Source organism: Nerophis lumbriciformis, linkage group LG02, assembly GCF_033978685.3.
Source record: "Nerophis lumbriciformis linkage group LG02, RoL_Nlum_v2.1, whole genome shotgun sequence".
NCBI lineage: Eukaryota > Metazoa > Chordata > Actinopteri > Syngnathiformes > Syngnathidae > Nerophis > Nerophis lumbriciformis.
Window position 1 is genome coordinate 2,444,364 of NC_084549.2, and position 12,140 is coordinate 2,456,503.

Below are 12,140 nucleotides of genomic sequence, written 5' to 3' on the forward strand. Positions count from 1 at the left end.
CCATGCTATTGACAGGACTATTAATTTTAATGAAGTTAGCTTACCATGTTTACAGTATGATAATTGTGATAGAAATGTGAATTTTAGGCACAGAATATTTTTTACAATTGAACAAGGCAGTAGATTATACAAGCTTGGACAGAAAGTTAATAATGACACCAATTTTTTTTTTTAATGGAATTGTTTAGTACTGTTTTACCATTTGTTTACTGTAAAAAGTGTTTATACTTTCAATTAACAAATTGAAGTCTTGTGAAAGGTTGACAGGATAACTGGCATTAACTGTCAAAATAATTTCAAACTATTGAAGTTAGCTTACAGAATAAACATGTCAATCAACCCATATGATTTTTGCTGTAATATTTTTGTTTTGAAAAGTCACTGTGACTGATAGAAAAGTGATGGTTTTAGCAACATTTTAACCTGTCTGAATGCTAATAATCATTTTGCGTCGGGGGGCGAACCTGAACCCCCCACCAGGACTTTGTCCTGGACCTACCGGGGCCTGCGGCCCCTGGACCCTGGCTACTAGGTTTTTCTGATTTCAAATGTTGGCAGGTATGTACTTAATATGTCCGTGTGGAAACTCGTTCGGTACACCTCCGAACCGAACCGAAACCCCCGTACCGAAACGGTTTGATACAAATACACGTACCGTTACACCCCTAATAGTTATCCATCTGAAATGTATCATGCACCCCTACTACTAATTCAAATGTATTAGTTAAATAATAATGTATCTTTTGACCATTTCATTTTTTAAGTCTCATTATTGGGCTTCACGGTGGAAGAGGGGTTAGTGCATCTGCCTCACAATACGAAGGTCCTGAGTAGTCTTGGGTTCAATCCCGGGTTCGGGATCTTTCTGTGTGGAGTTTGCATGTTCTCCCCGTGATTGCGTGGGTTCCCTCCGGGTACTCCGGCTTCCTCCCACCTCCAAAGACATGCACCTGGGGATAGGTTGATTGGCAACACTAAATTGGCCCTAGTGTGTGAATGTGAGTGTGAATGTTGTCTGTCTATCTGTGTTGGCCCTGCGATGAGGTGGCGACTTGTCCAGGGTGTACCCCGCCTTCCGCCCGATTGTAGCTGAGATAGACTCCAGCACCCCCCGTGACCCCGAAGGGAATAAGCGGTAGAAAATGGATGGATGGATGGATATTGGACAAACTTATTTAAAATGAAGAAATACAAGAAATATGGGCCTGTCCCATGAACTCTTCACCTGAAATAGACGTCTGGTGGTCTGCAGTGAAGTAAATAAACCAAATGTGTTGTGATATGAGTGTTGACACTATCAATCTGATTTTTTTATTTATTTTGGAAATCTTCCTCAGCCGAGTGGAAACAACCGCGCCATTTAACGCCACACGGCGTGACCGTGGACATGGACACGCTCCCCTGCGCCAAGAGTCCGTTTGTGGAGGGCTGCTCTCCCATCCGTAGCTGTTCTCCACACCAGCTCCGCATCCACCCGGACCTCCAGCAATGCGCCCGATCCAAGCCCAGGTCCAGGTTCCGTAGCTGGGGCTCCCCGCCTCTCATCTCGCCCATCCTCAACCCCAAGCTTCCCGACAGCCAGGATTCAGAGGACCTGGCACACTCTTCCTCCTCGCCCGCTCCCACAATCGACGTCGATCCATCCTCGTCTTTGGATCAGAACACTGGCTCTCCCGGGAGACTTATAGAGCCTGTGAAAACCGAGCCTGGTCAGGAAATAAGGATGGAGGGGCAAATCGAAGATGAGGAAGAAGACGTGGACAATGGCATCCTTTCAGGACAGCTGACAAGTTCTCGAATGGTCAACGCGTCAGCCACAGAAAGCTCTCAGATGTTTGTGTCTCTCCTGGGAGACGGAAGCAGCATACGCTACGATTCCAGCATGCAGGTTTGTATTTTTCATCATCATTTATACTGCACACCAAATCTAATTTCTTTGCCCTCAAGTGACACAGGTCATGTTTTTCTCGCCAGTCTAAACGCTCCAAAGTGCATGAAATCGGATATTTTGGCATCAAATTCAGGCCACATCAGGAGGTAGTCCTGAATCCCATTGGAATCTGATCTTTTCCAATGTGACTTCAGTCTAAACACAATGCGACCTGAATACGACTTTTGTTGTCATCTTCGGACGAGCTACGTCACTCATGTGCGCCTTAAGGCATACTTGCCAACCCTCCCGAATTTTCCGGGAGACTCCCGAAATTCAGCGCCTCTCCCGAAAACCTCCCGGGACAAATACTCTCCCGAAAATCTCCCGATTTTCAGCCGGAGCTGGAGGCCACGCCCCCTCCAGCTCCATGCGGACCTGAGTGAGGACAGCCTTTTTTCAGATGGGAGGACAACAGGGTGATAAGAACTAAATCATCCAGACTAGAGATAAATTGTATTATTATGTTTATCTTACCTAAAAATAAATATATTTATTAATTTAAAAAAAAAACATTTTTACTGTATTTTGCTAAAAACATCAAAATTAATTGTATTTTTATTTGTATTTTTTATGACTCCTTATTACATCCAGCCATAGAATTATACATTAAAATAAACATATTTGAAATAATTAATTTTAAATTATCATAATAATTCATTTAAAATGACCATATTTAATTATTAAAATAATTGTTTATCAACAACTTTAGCATTTTATTCATTACATTTTGAAGCTCTCAGAAGCCAAGTTATGTTATATTCCTTAATATTTATTTATGCAAGTTTGAAGTATCAATTATCTAAACAGTTTTTTTTGCATATTTTCAGGATGTATATATATATATATATATACAGGTAAAAGCCAGTAAATTAGAATATTTTGAAAAACTTGATTTATTTCAGTAATTGCATTCAAAAGGTGTAACTTGTACATTATATTTATTCATTGCACACAGACTGATGCATTCAAATGTTTATTTCATTTAATTTTGATGATTTGAAGTGGCAACAAATGAAAATCCAAAATTCCGTGTGTCACAAAATTAGAATATTACTTAAGGCTAATACAAAAAAGGGATTTTTAGAAATGTTGGCCAACTGAAAAGTATGAAAATGAAAAATATGAGCATGTACAATACTCAATACTTGGTCGGAGCTCCTTTTGCCTCAATTACTGCGTTAATGCGGCGTGGCATGGAGTCGATGAGTTTCTGGCACTGCTCAGGTGTTATGAGAGCCCAGGTTGCTCTGATAGTGGCCTTCAACTCTTCTGCGTTTTTGGGTCTGGCATTCTGCATCTTCCTTTTCACAATACCCCACAGATTTTCTATGGGGCTAAGGTCAGGGGAGTTGGCGGGCCAATTTAGAACAGAAATACCATGGTCCGTAAACCAGGCACGGGTGGATTTTGCGCTGTGTGCAGGCGCCAAGTCCTGTTGGAACTTGAAATCTCCATCTCCATAGAGCAGGTCAGCAGCAGGAAGCATGAAGTGCTCTAAAACTTGCTGGTAGACGGCTGCGTTGACCCTGGATCTCAGGAAACAGAGTGGACCGACACCAGCAGATGACATGGCACCCCAAACCATCACTGATGGTGGAAACTTTACACTAGATTTCAGGCAACGTGGATCCTGTGCCTCTCCTGTCTTCCTCCAGACTCTGGGACCTCGATTTCCAAAGGAAATACAAAATTTGCTTTCGTCAGAAAACATGACTTTGGACCACTCAGCAGCAGTCCAGCTGGTGTCGGTCCACTCTGTTTCCTGAGATCCAGGGTCAACGCAGCCGTCTACCAGCAAGTTTTAGAGCACTTCATGCTTCCTGCTGCTGACCTGCTCTATGGAGATGGAGATTTCAAGTTCCAACAGGACTTGGCGCCTGCACACAGCGCAAAATCTACCCGTGCCTGGTTTACGGACCATGGTATTTCTGTTCTAAATTGGCCCGCCAACTCCCCTGACCTTAGCCCCATAGAAAATCTGTGGGGTATTGTGAAAAGGAAGATGCAGAATGCCAGACCCAAAAACGCAGAAGAGTTGAAGGCCACTATCAGAGCAACCTGGGCTCTCATAACACCTGAGCAGTGCCAGAAACTCATCGACTCCATGCCACGCCGCATTAACGCAGTAATTGAGGCAAAAGGAGCTCCAACCAAGTATTGAGTATTGTACATGCTCATATTTTTCATTTTCATACTTTTCAGTTGGCCAACATTTCTAAAAATCCCTTTTTTGTATTAGCCTTAAGTAATATTCTAATTTTGTGACACACGGAATTTTGGATTTTCATTTGTTGCCACTTCAAATCATCAAAATTAAATTAAATAAACATTTGAATGCATCAGTCTGTGTGCAATGAATAAATATAATGTACAAGTTACACCTTTTGAATGCAATTACTGAAATAAATCAAGTTTTTCAAAATATTCTAATTTACTGGCTTTTACCTGTAGCTAGCCTAAATAGCATGTTAGCATCGATTAGCTCGCAGTCATGCAGTGACCAAATATGCCCGATTATCACTCCACACAAGTCAATAACATCAACAAAGCTCACCATTGTGCATTTACGCACAACGTTAAAGGTTTGGTGGACAAAATGAGACAGAAAAAGAAGTGGCATAAAACATGTGTTAGAAAGTCGGAGAAAGTTATAAACGTAAACAAACTACGGTGAGTTCAAGGACCGCCAAAATTAGTACGACAAAACAGCGCTCACCAAATACTCGAATCAGTGAAGCATGTTTAATACAAACAGTGTGCTTTATAACAATTAGGGAGGTTTGTGTCATATTAAAACAAAAAATATTTTTTTCCCCCTCATCTTTTTCCATTTTTTATACATTTTTAAAAAAGCTCCAGAGAGCCACTAGGGCGGCGCTAAAGAGCCGCATGTGGCTCTAGAGCCGCGGGTTGCCGACCCGTGTACTAGTACTACCAGTAGTAGTAGTAGTGACTTCCTTGTTCATTTAAAGCACACTTTTTCTGCAGGCGAGCTACCTTTCATTGGACCAAGTGGAGGGGATCATTCATATATATCAATTAAATAGTCCTTCTTTCTGTCCAATACCACATGAAAGTTTGTCCAGCTTCCATACTCCTTTTTATACCTTTTACAAGAAATACATTGGCGTCAAACTCTGTAGCTTGCTAGCTTGTGCGCGATAGCTTTCTGAGACTCTTATTTTGTTCTAGTAATGCTTGAGTGTCGTGTGTGCAGGTGGACAGCGGATACAACACTACCTCAGCAGGCGCCGGCAGTCTCATTGACGGCCTCGGCTCCGACTGCCCCGGAAAGGAGTCCTTCACTTCCAACTTCCCAGACGACGCGTTCCACCTCACCAGAACCTCCAAAGTGAAGGTATGACAACTGACCCAAAATGGCCAAATTAGCTGAATTTAGTAGTCCCATTTTTATTGATCCTTCCATGTCCGAGCCAGAAAGCCATTTTTTGAACGCTGATAAATCAAATTTTAGTGCAGGGTTATTTCTTGCACTCTAGCAGTCACAATTTTCAACTGATCTATAAACCTGGAAGTAGTTATCAACCCCCTGCTTTAACTAGTAACTGAGGTCAAATCTATCCATCCATCCATCCATCTTCTTCCGCTTATCCGAGGTCGGGTCGCGGGGGCAGCAGCCTAAGCAGGGAAGCCCAGACTTCCCTCTCCCCAGCCACTTCGTCCAGCTCCTCCCGGGGGATCCCGAGGCGTTCCCAGGCCAGCCGGGAGACATAATCTTCCCAGCGTGTCCTGGGTCTTCCCCGTGGCCTCCTACCGGTCGGACGTGCCCGAAACACCTTCCAAGGGAGGCGTTCGGGTGGCATCCTGACCAGATGCCCGAACCACCTCATCTGGCTCCTCTCGATGTGGAGGAGCAGCGGCTTTACTTTGAGCTCCTCCCGGATGACAGAGCTTCTCACCCTATCTCTAAGGGAGAGCCCCGCCACTCGGCGGAGGAAACTCATTTCAGCCGCTTGTACCCGTGATCTTGTCCTTTCGGTCATGACCCAAAGCTCATGACCATAGGTGAGGATGGGAACGTAGATCGACAGGTAAATCGAGAGCTTTGCCTTCCGGCTCAGCTCCTTCTTCACCACAACGGATCGATACAGCGTCCGCATTACTGAAGACGCCGCACCGATCCGCCTGTCGATCTCACGATCCACTCTTCCCCCGCTCGTAAACAAGACTCCGAGGTACTTGAACTCCTCCACTTGGGGCAAGATCTCCTCCCCAACCCGGAGATGGCACTCCACCCTTTTCCGGGAGAGAACCATGGACTCGGACTTGGAGGTGCTGATTCCCATCCCAGTCGCTTCACACTCGGCTGCGAACCGATCCAGTGAGAGCTGAAGATCTTGGCCAGATGAAGCCATCAGGACCACATCATCTGCAAATAGCAGAGACCTAATCCTGCAGCCACCAAACCAGATCCCCTCAACGCCCTGGCTGCGCCTAGAAATTCTGTCCATAAAGGTTATGAACAGAATCGGTGACAAAGGGCAGCCTTGGCGGAGTCCAACCCTCACTGGAAACGTGTCCGACTTACTGCCGGCAATGCGGACCAAGCTCTGACGCTGATCATACAGGGAGCGGACTGCCACAATAAGACAGTCCGATACCCCATACTCTCTGAGCACTCCCCAAAGGACTTCCCGAGGGACACGGTCGAATGCCTTCTCCAAGTCCACAAAGCACATGTAGAGTGGTTGGGCATACTCCCATGCACCCTCAAGGACCCTGCCGAGAGTATAGAGCTGGTCCACAGTTCCACGACCAGGACGAAAACCACACTGTTCCTCCTGAATCCGAGGTTGGACTATCCGGCGTAGCCTCCTCTCCAGTACTCCTGAATAGACCTTACCGGGGAGGCTGAGGAGTGTGATCCCACGATAGTTGGAACACACCCTCCGGTTCCCCTTCTTAAAGAGAGGAACCACCACCCCGGTGTGCCAATCCAGAGGTACCGCCCCCGATGTCCACGCGATGTTGCAGAGTCTTGTCAACCAAGACAGCCCCACAACATCCAGAGCCTTAAGGAACTCCGGGCGGATCTCATCCACCCCCGGGGCCTTGCCACCGAGGAGCTTTTTAACTACCTCGGCAACCTCAGCCCCAGAAATATCCTATTTCTGAGGTCAAATCTAGTGCAAAGTTATTTCTTGCACTCTAGCAGTCACAGGTTTCCATTGCTCTACAAGCCTTCCAATGGGTTCACTTCATGTTAGAACCAGCCCACAGATTTTGAATGCAAATGGGCAAAGTAGCTGATTATTAGAGCACAGTTACTTCTTTCACTCTAGCGGTCAAACTTTTTAACTCATCTTTCAACTTTTTCTGGATTTATGTCGCTATATCAAAGCAAAATGCCTTTGATTGTTTTTTTAAACTAAGCGTCTTAAAATAGCTGAAGTGGCTAAAGGTCCAATGTCCATCACAGTTATTTCTTGCACTCTACTAGTCATAATTCTCAACTATTCATCAGATTATTTTCTCCATGTCATAGCAACATACCTGCCAACTACTCCGGTTTTCCCGTAATTAGTACGGTTTTCATCAACCTATTCCGGGTTACGGTTGCAGTGATAAAAAATACGGTTTTTCATTAATTAAAAAAAAAAAAAAAAAATTTAAGTTTTATTCACAAAATCGCGTAACAACAATGACAATCGACACTGCTTCCCGTAACTTCCTATCGAGCCATTCCGAATGCCATGCGGGAGGCTATTTATAGCACCGCTGCCAAGCACGAGGCACCAGTTGCCATTGTTTCCAAACGAGCGAACGATCATGGAATCAGCCGGAGAAAAATGGCAAACTAGTCTTAAACCGAAAAGAAAACTGCAGTCATTCCGTGAAGAATATTCAAAAGCCTATACGGGAATAATTATCCGTTCCAAAAAGGGTGAAAACTACGCGAATTGCACCTTGTGCAGACAAGATTTTTCGATCGGACACGGAAGAATTAGCGATGTAAAAGACCACGTTGGGACAAAAAAACACAAGTCTAATGCCGTTGCTAGCGATACAAGTGGAAAACTTTCAACGTTTTTCGGATTTTAGCCACAAAAAGGTAATGACACCAATGTTATCTATTGGAATTGTTTAGTACTGTTATACTGTTAAAAGTGTTTATACTATTTATGCTTTCAAGTCCAAGTTGAAGAAATCTTGTTAAATGTTGACAGCATAACTACCAAAATACAGAAGTATGTCCTTAATATTTTTGCAGTGCTATTTCTGTTGAAAAGTTCAAATGATTACATTAGAGATGTGATGTGCCACTTTTCAAGTGTCTGATGGCTTCAATTAATTTTCGTTAATTTTTCATATTTTTAATTCTTTTGAAAGGCTTACAAACAAAACTACATTTGAATTGTAATTCCATGCTATTGACAGGACTATTAATTTTAATGAAGTTAGCTTACCATGTTTACAGTATGATAATTGTGATAGAAATGTGAATTTTAGGCACAGAATATTTTTTTACAATTGAACAAGGCAGTAGATTATACAAGCTTGGACAGAAAGTTAATAATGACACCAATTTTTTTTTTTAATGGAATTGTTTAGTACTGTTTTACCATTTGTTTACTGTAAAAAGTGTTTATACTTTCAATGAACAAATTGAAGTCTTGTGAAAGGTTGACAGGATAACTGGCATTAACTGTCAAAATAATTTCAAACTATTGAAGTTAGCTTACAGAATAAACATGTCAATCAACCCATATGATTTTTGCTGTAATATTTTTGTTTTGAAAAGTCACTGTGACTGATAGAAAAGTGATGGTTTTAGCAACATTTTAACCTGTCTGAATGCAATCAATCATTTTGCGTCGGGGGGCGAAGCCTGAACCCCCCACCAGGACTTTGTCCTGGACCTACCGGGGCCTGCGGCCCTTGGACCCTGGCTACTAGGTTTTTCTGATTTCAAAAGTTGGCAGGTATGCTTCTGGTTCTTCGTGCTGTTAACTATCTGTCTTGCCGCACACGCTGGAAACAAGTCGCGAGGGCAGAATAATGAATGTATTGACAGTGTTTACTTTCTAATGAAGTCATTGCACTTTCTGACGAAACATCCAAATTTCGATGACCGGCCCCTGAGCCCTTGAAACTGTGGCCCCCCCTCATGATGTAGTTGAAGAGCCCTGTCATACATCACACCTGGACATGAGAGGTCTGGGTAGGTCATCCCACAAGTTGGTACACTTTGACATTCATTTAGGATCCAGACCTGGCGAGGACCACGGGAAAAGACACTTTTTTTAACTAATGTTGCAACTCTTCAGTGTTGGCAAATAAGTGTTCCCAGTAGTTTGAATACTGAATACATATAAGTGTTCCCAGTAGTTTGAACATTAAATACAAATAAGTGTTCCCAGTAGTTTGAACACTAAATACTAGTGATGGGTCCGGCAACACCGATGCATCGGCGCATGCGTCGAGCTCATAGAGCAAAACCCTGTGCCGGTGCGCGTACCGCTTTTAGAAAGTCACGTGACCGATCATGAGCTGTTTTGGTCACGTGACCGATACGCCAACTGTGTCGCCTCCTCTGTGCCCTGTGAGCGGCTCTTTTCTACAGCCGGAGAAATAATAACTAAGAAGAGAAATCGTCTCAAATGTAATACGTCGGAAAAACTTTTTTTTTTTTTTTTTTATAAAAATGTGTAAAAAAATAAAATAAAAAAAATTCCCAGTCCACAATCATCCACAACACGTTCTCTTAGATTTCCATGTTATGATACATGTTCACATTATTTATTGACTGTATCTAAAAAAGATACAAATATATTTTTATTTAAATGAAGATGTGAAATAATCCTAAATGACTTGGTTTATATTATTGTATATACTAGGGCAGGGGTCACCAACGCGGTGCCCGCGGTCACCAGGTAGCCCGTAAGGACCAGATCAGTCGCCCGCTGGCCTGCTCTAAAAATAGCTCAAAGAGCAGCACTTACCAGTGAGCTGCCTCTATTTTTTTAAATTGTATTTATTTACTAGCAAGCTGGTCTCGCTTTGCTCGACATTTTTAATTCTAAAAGAGACAAAACTCAAAAAGAATTTGAAAATCCAAGAAAATATTTTAAAGACTTGGTCTTCACTTGGAATAAGCGGTAGAAAATGGATGGATGGATGGGTCTTCACTTGTTTAAGCAAATTAATTTATTTTTTACTTTGCTTCTTATTACTTTTAGAAATACAATTTTAGAGAAAAAATACAACCTTAAAAATGATTTTAGGATTTTTAAACAAATATACCTTTTTACCTTTTAAATGTCTTCCTCTTCTTTCCTGACAATTTAAATCAATGTTCAAGTAAATTTATTTATTTTTTATTGTAAAGAATAATAAATATTTTAGCTTCTGTTTTTTCGACGAAGAATATTTGTGAAATATTTCTTCAAACTTACTATGATTAAAATTCAAAAAAAGTATTCTGGCAAATCTAGAAAATCTGTAGAATCAAATTTAAATCTTATTTCAAAGTATTTTGAATTTCTTTTAAAATGTTTGTTCTGGGAAATCTAGAAGAAATACTGATTTGTCTTTGTTAGAAATATAACTTGGTCCAATTTGTTAAATAGTCTAACAAAGTGCAGATTGGATTTTAACCAATTTAAAACATGTCATCAAAATTCTAAAATTTAATCAGGAAAAATGACTAATGATGTTCCATAAATTCTTTTTTTAATTTTTTCAAAAAGATTCAAATAAGCTTGTTTTTCTCTTCTTTTAGTCGGTTGAATTTTGAATTATAAAGAGTCGAAATTGAAGATAAACTATGTTTCAAAATTTTATTTTAAATTTTTTCTTGTTTTCTCCTCTTTTAAACCGTTCATTTAAGTGTTTTTTTCATCATTTATAATCTACAAATAACCTTACGTAAAAGGAAGAAAAAAATGTACGACGGAATGACAGACAGAAATACCCATTTTTTTATATATATAAATGTATTTATTTAGGTATTCTTGTTTAAATCACACTTACGTGTAACTTACAAATGACAATATATTTATTTATTTAAGTGTGTATCAAACTGGTAGCCCTTCGCATTAATCAGTACCCAAGAAGTAGTTTTTGGTTTCAAAAAGGTTGGTGACCCCTGTACTAGGGCATCAAATCAGTGTCAGTTGAGTCGGTCCATAGGTTGCCTGTAGGGATTTTTAATGTCCAGCAGATGTCAGTATTTAGTGACACAGTATCGACACAGTATCAATACAGTTTTGCAATGTGTCGAAACGCTTCATGACGCCTCATCAACCCATCACTACTAAATACAAATAAGTGTTCCCAGTAGTTTAAATAATACTAAAGGAGTGTTTCTCATCTTCCAGGCGCGGCTTCCTCATCACTGAACGCCACCACGTGCAGCTCTTCTCTGGTAGGAGTGTTTAATTGACCCATTAAAGAAGCTTCCTCCAGTGGTTAGGATTTCTTCCGGGGGTTAAAGTTCAAGGTCATCTTTGCTGTAAGTGTGTGAGAGCACGTGGATGCTCGCTCACTATTTTTTGTTTTTTGCTGCAATTGAATTGGGTGCTGACACAATCATGTTTGTATGTTTTTACACATTTTCATATATATTTAACTTTTTTTTCTTAAACTACGTGAATATAAACCTTAAAGATTGGGGTGGATTGTACATTTTAAATGTGATATATTTTTCCCTCAGCGTAGTAAGAATATTTGAAGAATACCACTTGCCAATTTGGATCATTAAATGAACATGATTGTTTTTAGCTGCCTAAGAACGTGTTTATGTCTTACTTTGGTCTTTGTTTTATGCCTTTCTACCGTACTTACTGTCACTTATTCCACAATCCTCCTTATTGAGGATCATTAATATGACCAATTCATTAGGGACAGTGTCATACTTGCCAACCCTCCCGGATTGTCCGGGAGACTCCCGAAATTCAGCGCCTCTCCCGAAAACCTCCCGGGACAAATTTTCTCCCGAAATTCAGGCGGACCTGAGTGACGTGTTGACACTGGGTGGGTTTATTGTTAGGCAGTTTCATTAACGTCCTCCCAGCGCGGTAACAACACACAACAACAGCAGTCAAGTTTTCGTCTACCGTAAAGCAGTTGGTCTGCCGTAAACAGCAATGTTGTGACACTTTTAAACAGGACAATACTGCCATCTACTGTACATGCATATGTGACCCACCCATAATGTGTCACATTTTTGTGTAGATTTATTCAT

General features: G+C 41.4%; 1 protein-coding gene across 2 annotated transcripts in view; it reads left to right on the forward strand.

The window, feature by feature from the left end:
* bora (bora aurora kinase A activator) overlaps positions 1 to 11,681 on the forward strand; it is a 26,045-nt gene extending 14,364 nt beyond the window's left edge. Inside the window, exons 10-12 of one of the 2 annotated variants that reach the window (XM_061927913.2) lie at positions 1,338 to 1,888; positions 5,151 to 5,291; positions 11,275 to 11,681. In XM_061927913.2, coding sequence (XP_061783897.2) covers positions 1,338 to 1,888; positions 5,151 to 5,291; positions 11,275 to 11,295 — 713 coding nt within the window. In that variant the 3' untranslated portion in view covers positions 11,296 to 11,681. The remainder of the gene's footprint in view (positions 1 to 1,337; positions 1,889 to 5,150; positions 5,292 to 11,274) is intronic. The other variant, XM_061927832.2, reaches the window with a different exon arrangement.
* The last annotated feature ends 459 nt before the right edge of the window (positions 11,682 to 12,140 follow it).